The sequence below is a fragment of the Stenella coeruleoalba genome (assembly GCF_951394435.1).
Source record: "Stenella coeruleoalba genome assembly, chromosome: 1".
Taxonomy (NCBI): Eukaryota; Metazoa; Chordata; class Mammalia; order Artiodactyla; family Delphinidae; genus Stenella; species Stenella coeruleoalba.
Window position 1 is genome coordinate 168,008,327 of NC_137169.1, and position 15,808 is coordinate 168,024,134.

The following is a 15,808-nucleotide window of genomic DNA, read 5'->3' on the forward strand; positions in this document are numbered from 1 at the left end:
GCCAGTAAATTACAGGAATTTCTTAGTGCTACATCTTAAGTTTTCGAAACCAGACAAAACAATTGCTTGCAAGCAGCTAATTCCACATAAGTCTCAGAACACATGAGTTTTAACCTCATCTTCCCTCTGGGAGCCTGGAAACCTAGCAACAGTGCAAGTCCCATCCCCCCACCCCACTGCTGGCCCTTTCCTTCGGCTCCTTTTTGTCACCCCATTGAATTCCCAGCTGCCACTGATGTCTCCCGTGACCAATGGCAGATTGCTTGTGGGCAGGGTCTGTGCCTTGGTTTACACGTGTCTAATACCTCTTAGCACACTGAGTATTTGTAGAATAAAAGAAGGAGTGATTGTGAAAAATGATTTTGAGATGGTTTGGAATGTGATTGGGAAAGATGATAAGGCTCTGGAGCTGGGAGGTGTGGGATGGCACAGAGGTGTCCTACAAGTTGGTCAAATGTTATTACTCTACCCTGTCATTCCCTAATTTCCACACCCTCACAGGATCAGAAGTGGGCAGCAGACGTGACATATGTCAAGTATGACAAATCAGAGAGAATTCATACCCACACTTATTTGAACCTTCTTCCCACCACATTATTTTCAACAGGGAAGGAAATGAAGCAAGATATGCAGGTCAAAGCCTCCTCTCTTCTTTTTCCCACCTACACTTCTGGTGGAGATGCTCAGGTGTTAAATGCCTCAAAAGAAAAGGAGCTTCAAAAGTAGGAACAAAGGAACTCTAACCTGGGAAAAGTCACTGAACCAGCTGGTGCTGCAAAGGGCAGGGATGGGGGGATCCAGGCGCTGTTGAGGTGATGCAGGCAGCAAGAGCCCTGAAGGGCGAGGGTAACCACTGGCTGCTTCAAGGAGGAACTAAACCTCAGAAGAGTCTGAAGGAACCAAAAGAATGAAACGCCCAAGTCTCAGATACTTACGGACTGGTGAAGGGGATTCCCATCCAGGCGACGCCAGGAGCAGAAATGGACAGAAAGCTCCAGTGCCATTGTGGCGGAAGATGTGGGCCACAGAGCCACATATGCAGGCAACAACGGAGGCCTTAAAACCCATGACTAGGTATGAGCTCAAAGGCATGGGAGACAGTCTCTGAAATGAAGCTAGTCAAGGTGATAATACAGTCGGCGTGAGCCTTCAACAGTCACAGGTATCGGCTGGAGCAGTAGACCCAGAGGAGTCAGCTTTTCTTACCTGGCTCTCCCAGGCCACCTAGTAGCTAAAGGAAAGGAGGGCCAGAGGGCAAATATATCTGCTGGCACCAGGGAGTCAGTCTGAGGGGTGTGTATGCCCTCCTCTGCTCTGACATCCTCAGGGCTACAGGGATTAGACTTCAATGGTAGTAGCCAGAAGACTCCAGAGTTCTCATTCAGGGAAGCTTCCCAGTGATTTGCCCTCAGGACTTTAAATCCCCCAGCCACGCACCTACTCCCCACTCCACTCCCCTGCCTCCCGCTAGGAAGACTGTCTTCTAAACTCAATTAATAAAGAATATGAATACCACAGGTCACTAATGCCTGAGATTGTGATATAGGGAAACTGAAAAGTTAGAAATTTGCAATATGAAATCATTCATTCATTCATTCAACTAATATTAGTGGAGAGCCCACGGGGTACAAACAACTTAGGGATACAGCAATGAATTATAGGAGGACTCTTCAACCCTGAAGCTTCAAATGAATATAGTATTAATTTCTCCAAATCCTTTCATATAAAATCTCCACTAACCTATTAGTGGTTCTCTAGAAAGATTTTTTTTTCTTCATTTTTGTACAGAGAGGCTTGATAATAGAATCTGTTTGCAAAACAAATGGTCAGGGAGCAGGGGGCAGGGGGTAACTCCAAAGAAACCAAAACGAACAGCTAAAAACAGTCTTATCTGAAATATACTGAGATAATGGAACTGAAACAGCTGAAAGAGCCTCTGGGGTACAATTTGTTTCTTAATTCTCAATGACAGGAAGAAGAGTCATTGAGAATTAAGACAATTCATATTCACTTGTATTTGTGTTATAGTTTTTAAATCATTTAAAAATCAAATCTATTTTCATGCAAGTATTATATGCACATAATTTAAAGAATCAAATCTATAAGGGTTATAACAAAAAATATCAGTCCCTAGGCCCACTTTTCCCACTTAGATTCATCCACAGTTAGCTACTTCCATTCTTTTAGCTGTGTTTTTCTGGCATTTACTGAATAATATCCATCTCCGGCTATCTCTTGAGTCGGCTATTTTAGACACTTTGCACTGACGAAGATTTCACTCCCCAACGTTCCCACTTCGTGGCTGATATTCAGATGGTCAGAGTTACAACCATATGGGTTGTTTCAGCACTGAAAAATGAACTTCTGTACTGGTTGGTACAGAAGCTTCCTCAGCATCCTATCCCTGTCACCCTGGCTGCTCCAGTTCCCATCCTGGGAAACCCTGGACTTCCCCAGGACCCAGCAGATAAGCGGGCATTCCAGATCCCCTGCTCCAGTGTTTTGACCACTGTCTGTTCTGAATGTCCAGTACTCATGCTATACTCATTGTTAATTCCTAATCTTCTTGCCCTCCCAATATAACTGTCTTGATTTTTTATTGAGTTCAGATTTGGAGTATACATTATTATGCCTATATAAATATTATTCACTGTGGAGCCAACTATTACTACATTTCTTTTCTTGTGTAACTTTCTGCTTTTATTGTAGTGAATAATTGCCTGATATTTGATTTGTCTCTTTGAACATCTGAACACTATAAAATACCTCTTCTGTAAAATTTTCCATGTTGTCAGTTATATTTTCTCCTCCCAAAAATATCTCTTTTGGAGTCTGACATGTTCATATTCCAACCTGGTCTGACTGGACTCTTCTCGAGATCTGCTGAACAGTGTCCTGTGGACTTGAATTGGCTGCTATCTTGTAGCCTCTCTTTCCTAGATCCCATGGGTTTCTTCTTTGGTTTACCCTTTGTAGTGGTGCACATCCCCTAGAAGTGTCCCCAAACAGGATGCTTTGGAAGTAATTTTTTTCTTTTCTTTTCTTTTTTAAGATTTTCCATGTCTGGGAAAGGCTTTTAGCTAACCTCACACTTAATTGTTTGGCTGGGTATAGAGTCCTAGGTTGCCAATCACTTATACTGAGAATTTCCAGATTGTATTGCTCCAGGGACTTCTAGATTCAGGATTGTTATTTAGTGGTTTGATGCCATTCCAATTCCCTTTTCTTTATGATCTTTTTCCTCTCGCGGAAGCTTTTAGGAACTTCTCTTTATCTAACATTTCTCAGTTATGTGCCTTGGTGGGTGTGAGTTTGTTTTTTGTTTCTTGTCTTTTTTCATTCCTTGTATTGAATACTCAGCTTTCATCCTCTGGAGTCTTGGTATCTGGGAATGTTTCTTGTATTATTCTTATTTCTTCACTCTCTTTTTGAGATATACTTCACGTACCACACAATTCACCCACTTAAACTATACAGTTCAATGGGTTTTATCATTCCAGATGATTCCAAGTCTTATCATTCCAAGTCTTATCATTCCAGAGCAGAATTTCATTTTGCCCATTTTTTTGTACTGAGTTTCACCCTTCTCTCCAGAGCATCTGTACTTCAGTTTTTCAGAAAACAAATTCCTTTGGCGAAGATTAATTACTGACAGTGAGTGCAGGAGATAAGGACACAATCTCATTTTCAGGCTCCTCCATCTCATCTCAGCCTTTTGTGGTGGTGTAGTGTCCTCCATTCTTCCACTGTTCAGAGATTCTGGGGGAAAACTGGATTTCTCTTATCAGTGCATCTCTCTGCAGACACTTAGGATTGATCTTCCTCTGATCTGCTAAATCATTTCTCTTTCCTCCATATACTTTCCTTCTTCATATGCTAAGGTTTGGGGCAACGTATCTCCTGGTTTCATCAAAAGATGAGTGTGTTTCTCTTTCTTTTGCTATTTTGGGATAAATGCTACAAAAGGAGGAAAATGGATTCAATGGATTTCCACTTCCTTTTCCCTCATTTTCTGAAATTAATGGCTCCTCATCACCAATTCTAAGAAGTACAAAATTCTTAAGAGCTGATCCTGCTTCTTTCTTCGGGTTCACCTGTAGCAAGCCTCTTTAAACAAGACCCACATAGAGACACTTACCTGATGGTCCTCCAGTACACAACGCTCCGTCACAACCACCTGCTTTGTTAAATTCTCTCAGGCTGCCAGGAATCTTCCTCCCTGATTATTCGCCTAAAATATTCAAGACTGTTCAAATGTCACCTCCTCCACAAAGACTTCCATGACTTCTCACCAAAGTTCCCTCCACACACATTTATATAGCAGTTGCTGCACTGCACGATCATTGTTCACATGCTTGTTCTCCTCACTAGAATATGAGATTCTTGAAGACAAGTTTTATCCTATGGGTGTTTTCACTTCCTTTGTCAAACCAAGTAATAATAATGCTTATGGAATGCTTACTATGTATACTACGCACCAAGTACTAGTCTAAGGACTTTATATTATGAACTCATTTCCTTCCCATAATAACACTATAAGGTGGGTTTTATCATCACACCCATGTTACATATGAGAACACTGCAGTGCAGAGAGGTTAAGCAACTTGTCCAATTCTATCTAATAACAGGAGAGCAGAAATCTGAATGCAGATGATCTGGCTGAGAGACTATGCTCTGAACCTCTCTGACTTTTGAACTGAGTAGTGACTAACAGGAATCTGCTGAATGGATTAATGAATGAATGAAGGTGTGTAGGGAAAAACCAAGGCTTTCAATAGAAGTCAAACAAGCTCATTCTTAGAGATAGCTACATTCTGAAGCAAATTAAAAGTCTGATGTCATTGGCTTTGTTCTCTATGCAGCCCAAGCCATAAAGACCCAGAGAAAGAGGTCTAGGAAAAGATTTCTCTTATCTAGTGTTATGGACTAAATGTTTGCCTCCCCTCAAAATCCATAGGTTGAAGCCCTAACCCTGCCCCCACCCTGCCCCCAGTGTGGCTGTATTTGGAGTTGGGGCCTCTAAGGAAGTAATTAAGGTCAAATGAGGTTATATGGGTGCAACCATGATCTAATAAGATTAACGTCCTTATAAGAAAAGACACCAACATCCCCCAACCCCCAATGCATGCACGATGGAAGAGAAACCTCACCAGAAACCGAATTTGCCTTGATCATGGACTTCAAGCCTCCAGAACTGTGAGACATTAAATTTCTGTTGTTTAGGCCACCCAGTCTGTGGTATTTTGTTATAGCAACTCAAACCAACTAATACAGTTTCTAATGTCTGAAGTTTGGAAAACACAGATATTCCTTCAGTGTTTTCAGAAACCAGCTGCTTTAACAGTGTTCTCTCTCCAGTGGAACTGGATTTAAACTTCCCGTGTTGTGTTTTTTTGTTTGTTTGGCTTTGGTTTTTGTTGAAAGGAAATTTTAAGACTCCATCCAATCCAGCCTTCTTTTTACCATAGGTAGGTCAATATTTGATTTTCTGTTCCTTCCTTGACTTTCTATTCCTTCCTTATATTCCCTGCAACTATAAACTTTCTGGACTTTTATCACCTTAGCTTAGCTTAGTTCTTGGTCTATGCAGAAACTCAATTTCTCTTCTTAAAAATGTATATTATCAATATTATTACTGATATCAGCCATCTTTATCTTAGTTAATAATGCTAATATATTTTCTTTCCTAATGGTATTTCATTTGTAACTCTGCTATAACTGTGGAGTGAAAGTTGGGGCTCTCTGAAAGATTTCAAGTTTCAGGGACTTCCCTGGCAGTCCAGTGGTTAAGACTTTGTGCTTCTAATGCAGGGGGTGTGGGTTCGATTCCCACCCCTCCCAAAAAAAAGTTTCAGCTGCCTGTCTGAGCACTTTAAAAACAACAATACTTTTTTTTAATTACAAAAATTTCCAGACCCAGGAGTAGAAAGATTAGAGCCTCACACAGATCCAACATTATCAAGATTTTTGTCACACTTGCTTAATCTATTCCTTTTCCTTTTTTTTCTTTGCTGACATATTTCAGAACAAATCTAAGACATCAAGTCATTAAACTCTATGTATCTCAATATGAATCTCTTAAAAAAGGGAGACATTTTCTTATGTAAACACATTGTAATTATCTAATCTAGGAGAATTAACAATAATTCTTTTGTCTGCATGCTTCTGAAGTGAAACTACTCATACAGAATTCTGTACTATGAAAAAGTTAGCACTGCATTTGTATAGCAATATTCTGTAGACTAAAAACAGTTTTAAAGTGAAATTTAGTATGTTCTGAAATGCAAGGTGCTGATCTACCATCTAACTAAAGCTGAGCTCAAGAAGGCCTGAGACAACTCTTAAAAACACACAGGGGCTTCCCTGGTGGCTCAGAATCTGCCTGCCAATGCAGGGGACACGGGTTTGAGCCCTGGTCGGGGAAGATCCCACATACCGTGGAGCAACTAAGCCTGTGCGGCACAACTACTGAGCCTGCGCTCTACAGCCTGCGACCCACAACTACTGAAGCCCGCGAGCCACAACTACTGAAGCCCACATGCCTAGAGCCTGTGCTCCACAAGAGAAGCCACCACAATGAGAAGCCCGCGCACCACAACGAAGAGTAGCCCTCACTCGCCGCAACTAGAGAAAGTCTGCACGCAGCAACGAAGACCCAATGCAGCCAAAAATAAATAAGTTAATTAAAAAAAAATACACAGTATAAGGTTGAAGTCTTTGTACATTATTTTAATAAAAAACACACTGCTGTGTACGAATATACAGATCTCAAGTTGTAACATTCAAATACAGAATGCGATGAAGTAGCTTTGTAAGTTTTCTTCACTGAGACAGATTTTCTGTCACATTTAGACTTTTATGATTATTAAGACATAATGAACAAGAGAAGTACGGATTTTCCAGCCTCATGATTAGTAAATTCCTCTGCAAAGGAATGAAGGTATTCAGTCATTAATAGGGAAACAGCTGGCAAATTAGATGACACTGCCTACAATGTATTAATGTAAGAGACACAATAAGAGATAAGAAACTGCAGTTAATGTTAGAAGTATAGGCAATATAGCTTTCTCAGACTTCTACCAATGATTATATACTTGATATATAAACATTCTTAAATGTAAAATAGTTCAGTATGATTGCATCTATATTTGTTCCACAGTGACAATTTGTTTAATGTATTAATCTGATATATATTTTTGACCTGGAGTCATTTACAAAGAAATAATGAGAAATCCTGAAAAGAAACTTATTAGTTCCAAGTCAAATTATGTTTAAAAGTTAAGAGATCTATGGAAAACAAAAGTGTGGGTAAGAAACATTGGCTACATGCCAATTTTTATTTCTAACAGAAATTTTTACACATAATAATCATCTTCACAAAATAATCATCTTCTTTACCTTACAAAACAAAACCAAAAAATCCTAAAATTAATCCCACAAATCCAAATTAGAGGAACTTAGAGTAACAAAGTCAGAGCCAGTCTTGTCACCTGCACGCTAATTTGATAAATCAAACTGCTTTGCAGGGGTGGGGGAGGACTGCATCTGCTCCTGTGCAGAACTGATGATGACTTTCAGTCCTTAAATAATGACAACTGTCACACAGCTCTTTTTTAAAAAGAAATATGTATATCCAGGAAACCCAATGGAATATGTTACTTCTGAAATTCCATAAAAGCTATAAGGCAGCCAAGCGTTGATGGTATTCAAGGACAGTAAAAGTTTGCACTCTTAATGACCATTGACAGGCTTTGTGCCAATATTCAAACAATACGCTTTTCACTGACTATCAATGCAAAGGTGAGGAAAGAAATACAATATTACATCATACCCCAGCACAGAGCTACTATATTTGTGTAAAAGAATCACTACTTATCTGTTGTTTTAAATGAAGTCCCGTCCAGGCATTAAGCTGGAATCTAAATGTTGATAGTGCCTAATCTCAACTCCCAAGATAAACAACAAGAGTTTAGGTGTCAAGACTGATCCTCTTTGGCCGCAGTGGATACCATTTTCTCTGGGGGCAGTCTTTAGTTCGCTTTCTTCTCAGTACCAAGTCAGTGTCTTTCCTAGCAGAACTCTCTGCTGGTGTGGTTTCTATTTGTGCTATAAAGCTCTCAGGTTTAACATCTGGTTTTCTACAACAACCGGAAAACACTTCTTGGTGGACTCTCTGCAGCTGGATAACAGGCTGCATCTTTAAAACTTGGGAAAATCCATCTCCTTGTTCAATTAATGCAGGCAAGGACTTAAAAAACAAACAACAGTAATACTTAACATTAATCTCAGGTTGAAACGCAAACACACAGAGATAGACACAACACTTGAGTATTTTAACTCTTCAGATCAAGGCTTTTTCTAAAACCTAATTTTTTAGGTCATAGATATTCAACTTTACCTTAAAATACCAGTTTTAGCTGAGGAATTTTAACAAAAAGCTAAAACTAAAAAGATATGTTCTGTTCCTATAATGCCTGGTAGTAAAATAAAACTCTGGCAAAACAGGAGGTAACAGAATTTCAGAGTTTAAAATTTAATGTCTGAAATTCCATATTTTACAATAGTAAGTATCTTAGAAATCTTAATTATCAAGAGCAGGGATCAGCACATTTTTTCTGTAAAGGGCCATACAGTAAACATTTTAGGCTCTGAGGGCCTTTACATCTCTGTCGCAATTATTCAACTTTCCTGTTGTAATGTAAAGAAGCCATAGACAATAAGTAAACGAATGTACATGGCTGTCTTCCAAAATAGTTTTATTTACAAAAACAGGTGGCAGGCTGGATTTTACCCTGTCCCACCACAGTTTGTCAACTCCTGATTAAGAACATGTTATGAGGGCTTTCCTGGTGGCGCAGTGGTTGAGAGTCCGCCTGCCGATGCAGGGGACACGGGTTCGTGCCCCGGGCCAAGAAGATCCCACATGCCACGGAGCGGCTGGGCCCGTGAGCCATGGCCGCTGGGCCTGCGCGTCCGGAGCCTGTGCTCCGCAACGGGAGAGGCCACAACAGTGAGAGGCCCGCATACCGCAAAAAAAAAAAAAAAAAAAAACATGTTATGAGAGAAGTGAGAAGTGTGAGTACCAGAAAATCATGGCATCAGTACAAACCACAAAAGAGTGTTACAGAAGATGATCAAAACAGAGGAGATTCTGAAGGAGTTTTAAAATAATTTTCCTGTACTAGAAATCTAAATATTTTCTGTTTGGGCAAAATAAATGTCAATAATATAAACAATTTATGATAATAATATTAAACTCCAAGTTGGATATACAGTTGATGGAAGAAATTTTCACATATTGAGGTATGGGGAAATCACTCTGGCTTATACATGATTTAGGCTGAACTTTATGCTAACTGAAACAGCCTGTCTTGTGGCCTGTCAAACATACATTGTACATCTGCTTTCATCGTTAAAGAAAAGAATTTGTTCATCATCCACTTACATAAAGGGTTAAGCTGCAACCCACTGCAGCCACCCAAGACAGTGAGCCCTCAGGGGAATTCAGGCATTCTGTGCTTTGGATGTATAGGCTTCTAGATAGTTAAGATGCATATTTAAGGATGAATTTCAATGACCCCAGATTCTTGCATCTTCCCATACACAGAAAAAATCCTAAATTCATTAACTTGAGATGTCTGTTCTTTGTGGTTAGCAGTAATCTTTTACCAAGCTGTAACCTTGACCACATTTTTTCCAGCCAAAAAAATTCATATATCTTCTCTCCTCCCCTACCCCTTCGGAGCAGTCCCAGCAGAGCTACTGAGAAGCTGTTTCCTGGGCTATAGTCCTCAGTTTGGCTCTAATAAAACTCTTCTTCTATTCTTATTGTATATTGTTTATTGATTATTTGCATCAACACAGAATAATATAGTGGCTGAGAGTACAGGCTCTGGAGCTAAACATCTAGGGTTTAAATCCTGGCACAATTACTTATTTGGGCAATCTACTTAGCCCCTCTGTGCCTTGGTTTCCTTATCTGTAAAACAGTAGCAGTACCTATCTCAGAGGGTTAGTGTAAGGATTAAATGAGGAAATATAATACATGTAAAGCAGTTAGATGGTGCCTAATCCAGACTAAATGCTGGCTAAATGTTAACTGGTATTATCATCCAAAATTGTGTGATGGATTGCTAACTCTCAGAACTCAAAAATATAACCAACCTTTAAAGAAGCCAGGTATAATACTGGCACATAGTAGGTGTCTAATAAATGGTAATTATTCTGAATGTTACCGTCAATTAATAATTCATTAAAGATCTATTTAAAAGACTACTGAGAATTCCTGTTACAACAGACTAAAACACCTAAGAATGCTAAAAGCAAACACCTAGCCACACATGTTATTCACTTATAATTTAGTATGTAGCTTTTACCTTCATGGCTTCACTGATCTCCTTAGCTATTTTTTCTCCTCTGCATTTCAAATTTTCCATACGAGGGGCTGCAAAGAAACCGTCAAACAGTATTTTAGGCTTTTTATCTAATACGAAGTCATAAAAGACATGCAGATGCTATCTGGACGACAGTCTGTTAGAATTATTCACCTTGGCTCAATCTTTCTTAGAATACTTTGTAATCTATTTAAAACAAGTGTCCTATTAAGTTTATCCAGATAAATAAAAAGACCGTGAAAATATTAGAATAGCAGAGAAAAACTTATGGTTATAAGTATAAAATGATAGACAGGGATGTGCCTGGTGGCACAGTGGTTAAGAATGTGCCTGGCATGGGTTTGAACCCTGGTCTGGGAAGATCCCACATGCCGTGGAGCAACTGAGCCCGTGCGCTACAACTACTGAGGCTGCGCTCTAGAGCCCACGAGCCACAACTACTGAACTCGGGCTCGAACCCATGTCCCCTGCATTGGCAGGCAGATTCTTAACCACTGCGCCACCAGGGAAGCCCCACTCAATGCTTTTCTGATTCCTAATACATTTTCTTTTCTTCCAATCTGTGTTACAAATGTTCATGCCTACTTCATAACAGAACTGCATATTTAATGATACCTCTGTATAAAAATCCTAATAAAACTCCAAGTGAAACTGGAGATAAGAAAAATCATTCCATTATGAAATCATCTACAAATTAGTTTTTTCTGGTTTTTTTTGTTTGTTTTTTTGTGGTACGCGGGCCTCTCACTGTTGTGGCCTCTCCCGTTGCGGAGCACAGGCTCCGGACGTGCAGGCCCAGCGGCCATGGCCCACGGGCCCAGCCGCTCCGTGGCATGTGGGATCTTCACGGACCAAGGCACGAACCCGTGTCCCCTGCATCGGCAGGCGGACTCTCAACCACTGCGCCACCAGGGAAGCCCCTACAAATTAGTTTTTAGAAGAGTAGTTCTCACTAGAAATTTCTTAACGTCTAAGCAAGTATATAACTATGTTAGGAAGGCCACAGTTTTACTGACTTCAACAGATTGGCAAATAAGCCAAGCAAAGAATTTCTTTCATAGCTGCTCTTTTTCTTTTCTGACTTTTCTTGGCTCAAAAAAGTGAGAACACATTTAGAATAAAGAAAATGAATAGCAAAGGCAACTGAGAGATGCCGGAGAGGGTGTGGAGAAAAGGGAACCCTCTTGCACTGTTGGTGGGAATGTAAATTGATTACAGCCACTATGGAGAACAGTATGGAGGTTCCTTAAAAAAATAGAACTACCATATGACCCAGCAATCCCACTCCTAGGCATAAACCCTGAGAAAACCATAATTCAAAAAGACACATGCACCCCAATGTTCATAGCAGCACTACTGATAATAGCCAGGTCACGGAAGCAACCTAAATGTCCATCGAAAGATGAATGGATAAAGAAGATGCAGTACACATATACAATGGAATGTTACTCAGCCTTAAAAAGGAACGAAATTGGGTCATTTGTAGAGACGTGGATGGACCTAGAGGCTGTCATACAGAGTGAAGTAAGTCAGAAAGAGAAAAACAAATATCTTTTATTAACGCATATATGTGGAATCTGGTATAGATGATCTTATTTGCAAAGCAGAAACAGAGACACAGATGTAGAGAACAAACATGGATATCAAGGGGGAAGGGGCAGGGTGGGATGAACTGGGAGATTGGGACTGACATACACTATTGATACTATGTATAAAATAGATAACTAATGAGAACCTACTGTATAGCACAGGGAACTCTACTCAATGCTCTGTGGTGATCTAAATGGGAAGGAAATCCAAAAAAGAGGGAATACATGTATATGTATAGCTGATTCACTTTGCTGTACAGTAAAAACACAACATTGTAAAGGAACTATACTCCAATAAAAATTAATTAAAAAAAAAAAAGGAACTGAGAGAATGGGGCCTTAAAGGAGAAAGGCAAAGGCAAAGGCAACATCATAGCCTTAGAAAAAGGGTTCTTGACCTTTTTTAGTTCCCAGAGATTTCTTTGGTAATTTGGAGAAGGCTATGGACCCCTTCTCAGAATATTTTTTAATGTATTTATTTTTTAAATTGAGGTATAATGTACATACAGTTAAATGCAGAACTTAAGTTTAGCATTCAACCACCTTTGACAAATGTACACCAAAGACATGGGACATTTCCATCACTCCAGGAAGTTTTCTTGTGCCCCTTTCCCAATCTTCTATACAAGAAGCAACCGCTCATCTGATTTCTATCATTATACGTCAGTTTTGCTTACTCTAGAATTTCAGAACAATGTTTTAAAATATAATTACTTAAAAATTGTAATAGGTAATACAGGTACTTCTTTATAATGATTTAAACAAAAAGATCGAGTGGCAGGTCTAATTACCATAATAAGAAAATAATGAGTATAAACAATATTGCGAGGTGTCTGCAACAACAGAAACTGAAAATATCTGTGGCTTCCAGTAGCAAAAAAAAAAAAATTACAGGTACTGCTAATACTACCACCATTACCTGCATTCAAAATTGAAGGAAATGCTAAATTTCAGTTTGAGGTTAATAAGAATAACACTGTAATTTTTTTCCTCTCCAAGTTCACAGCCTCCTATATTCTCAGGACCCTTGCCTTAAAATAGTATGCTGATTTAATTTCAATTCTTTTACGATTTGGGGAGATTCCTCCAAGAGCACTCAGGCAATTATTAAATTTTCCCCTGGGTATGGCAAATAAATGATCCAATCTTCAGTACTCTTGTAGCAATCTGTCTTCCAGCCAGGCCCACATTCTCTCCTCATCAAACTTGCACACCTGTGTGGAGCTGCCCATTCTTCTAACATTTATTATGTACTTTCCATGGACAAATACCAGTAGTTAGGTATTCAGAGTAAGGAAAAATGGTCTCTGCCCCTCAAGGAACTTTCAGTTTAAAAGAGACACATGGAGGGCTTCCCTGGTGGCGCAGTGGTTGGGGGTCCGCCTGCCGATGCAGGGGGCGCGGGTTCGTGCCCCAGTCCGGGAGGATTCCACGTGCCGTGGAGCGGCTGGGCCCGTGAGACACAGCCAGTGGGCCTGGGCGTCTGAAGCCTGTGCTCCGCAGCGGGAGGTGCCAGAACAGTGAGGGACCCACGTGCCGCAAAATAATAATAATAATAATTCCCTACATTAAAACATGAGAAAGTGTAAAATTAAATCCAACAGAAAACATATCTCCTACTTTGAAATTCCACCATAATTCAAATTACATTCAGTATATACATCCACTCAAAAAGAATTCAGAGATCACACTGTTGAAAGGCAGTGGGCAATAGAGAATGGATAAGACAAGAACAGAAATATGAGAAACTACAGAGAAGATATGTGGTTGACCTTTGTGGATAGATTCAGAGTAAGAGTAAAGAAAAGCAATCTAAAACTCGAATTAAAAATTTAATATTCACATAATTTCTTATCACTGTACAAAAATAGTTTTTAATATTTAATGTGGCAATAATAGGAAGTATTTAAAAATCATTTTTATAATAAAAAATGAGATTCCTATACTTCGTGTGCTTCTATTAATTCAGTAACATTTGGTTCTATTAAAAGGACTCTCAAATCTTCTATTACATATTTCCCATTAGCTTTGTTCTACACACAACGCTCTTAGTAATTCATCATCTTTTGAAAAACGGGAGTATGAAAGTTGTAACTGGATCTAAAACATTTCATAATTAGACTGATAAAATGTAACTGGTTGCAAAGAGTTGTTTCTTTTTAGTTCAATTTACCTTTCCTGCACATGTAAACTAACAGAGATAGAAAGAATATTTGAAGAAATATGATGATGATAGCAGAGGGCGGAACACTCCCAAACTCGTTCTACGAGGCCACCATCACCCTGATACCAAAACCAGACAAAGATGTCACAAAGAAAGAAAACTACAGGCCAATATCACTGATGAACATAGATGCAAAACTCCTCAACAAAATACTAGCAAACAGAATCCAACAGCACATTAAAAGGATCATACACCATGATCAAGTGGGGTTTAACCCAGGAATGCAAGGATTTTTCAATATACGCAAATCAATCAATGTGATACACCATAGTAACAAACTGAAAGATAAAAACTATATGATCACCTCAAAAGATGCAGAGAAAGCTTTTGACAAAATTCAACACCCATTTATGATAAAAACCCTCCAGAAAGTAGGCATAGAGGGAACTTGCCTCAACATAATAAAGGCCATATATGACAAACCCACAACCAACATAGTTCCCAATGGTGAAAAACTGAAACCATTTCCTCTAAGATCAGAAACAAGACAAGGCTGTCCACTCTCACCACTATTATTCAACATAGTTTTGGAAGTTTTAGCCACAGCAATCAGAGAAGAAAAAGAAACAACAGGAATCCAAATTGGAAAAGAAGAAGTAAAGCTGTCAGTGTTTGCAGATGACATGATACTATACATAGAAAATCCTAAAGATGTTACCAGAAAATTACTAGAGCTAATCAATGAATTTGGTAAAGTAGCAGGACACAAAATTAATGCACAGAAATCTCTTGCATTCCTATACACTAATGATGAAAAATGTAAAAGAGAAATTAAGGAAACACTCCCATTTACCATTGCAACAAAAAGAATAAAATACCTAGGAATAAACCTACCTAATGAGACAAAAGACCTGTATGCAGAAAACTGTAAGACACTGATGAAAGAAATTAAACATGATACAAATAGATGGAGAGATATAGCATGTTCTTGGATTGGAAGAATCAACATTGTGAAAATGACTATACTACCCAAAGCAATCTACAGATTCAATGCAATCCCTATCAAACTGCCACTGGCATTTTTCACAGAACTAGAACAAAAAATTTCAGAATTTGTATGGAAACACAAAAGACCCCAAATAGCCAAAGCAATCTTGAGGGAAAAAAACAGAGTTGGAGGAATCAAGCTACCTGACTTCGAACTATACTACAAAGCTACAGTAATCAAGACAGTATGGTACTGGCACAAAAACAGAAATATAGATCAATGGAACAGGATAGAAAGCCCAGAGATAAACCCACACACATATGGTCACCTTATCTTTTATAAAGGAGGCAAGAATATAGAGTGGAGAAAAGACAGTCTCTTCAATAAGTGGTGCTGGGACAACTGGATGTGTACATGTAAAAGAATGAAATTAGAACACTCCCTAACACCATACACAAAAAGAAACTCAAAATGGATTAAAGACCTAAATGTAAGGCCAGACACTATCAAACTCTTAGAGCAAAACATAGGCAGAACACTCTATGACATAAATCACAGCAAGATCCTTTTTGACCCACCTCCTAGAGGAATGGAAATAAAAACAAAAATAAACAAATGGGACCTAATGGAACCTAAAAGCTTTTGCACAGCAAAGGAAACCATAAGTAAGACA

At 39.1% G+C, this 15,808-nt stretch overlaps 1 protein-coding gene across 1 annotated transcript in view; it reads right to left on the reverse strand.

The window, feature by feature from the left end:
* Positions 1-6,746: 6,746 nt before the first annotated feature.
* The window catches only part of NSL1 (NSL1 component of MIS12 kinetochore complex), a 38,215-nt gene continuing 29,153 nt past the window's right edge, over positions 6,747-15,808 (reverse strand). The window contains exons 5-6 of the mRNA XM_079903068.1: positions 10,377-10,444; positions 6,747-8,248 (exon numbers count right to left, since the gene is read on the reverse strand). Of these exons, the coding sequence (XP_079759194.1) occupies positions 7,970-8,248; positions 10,377-10,444 (347 nt within the window). The 3' untranslated portion in view covers positions 6,747-7,969. The remainder of the gene's footprint in view (positions 8,249-10,376; positions 10,445-15,808) is intronic.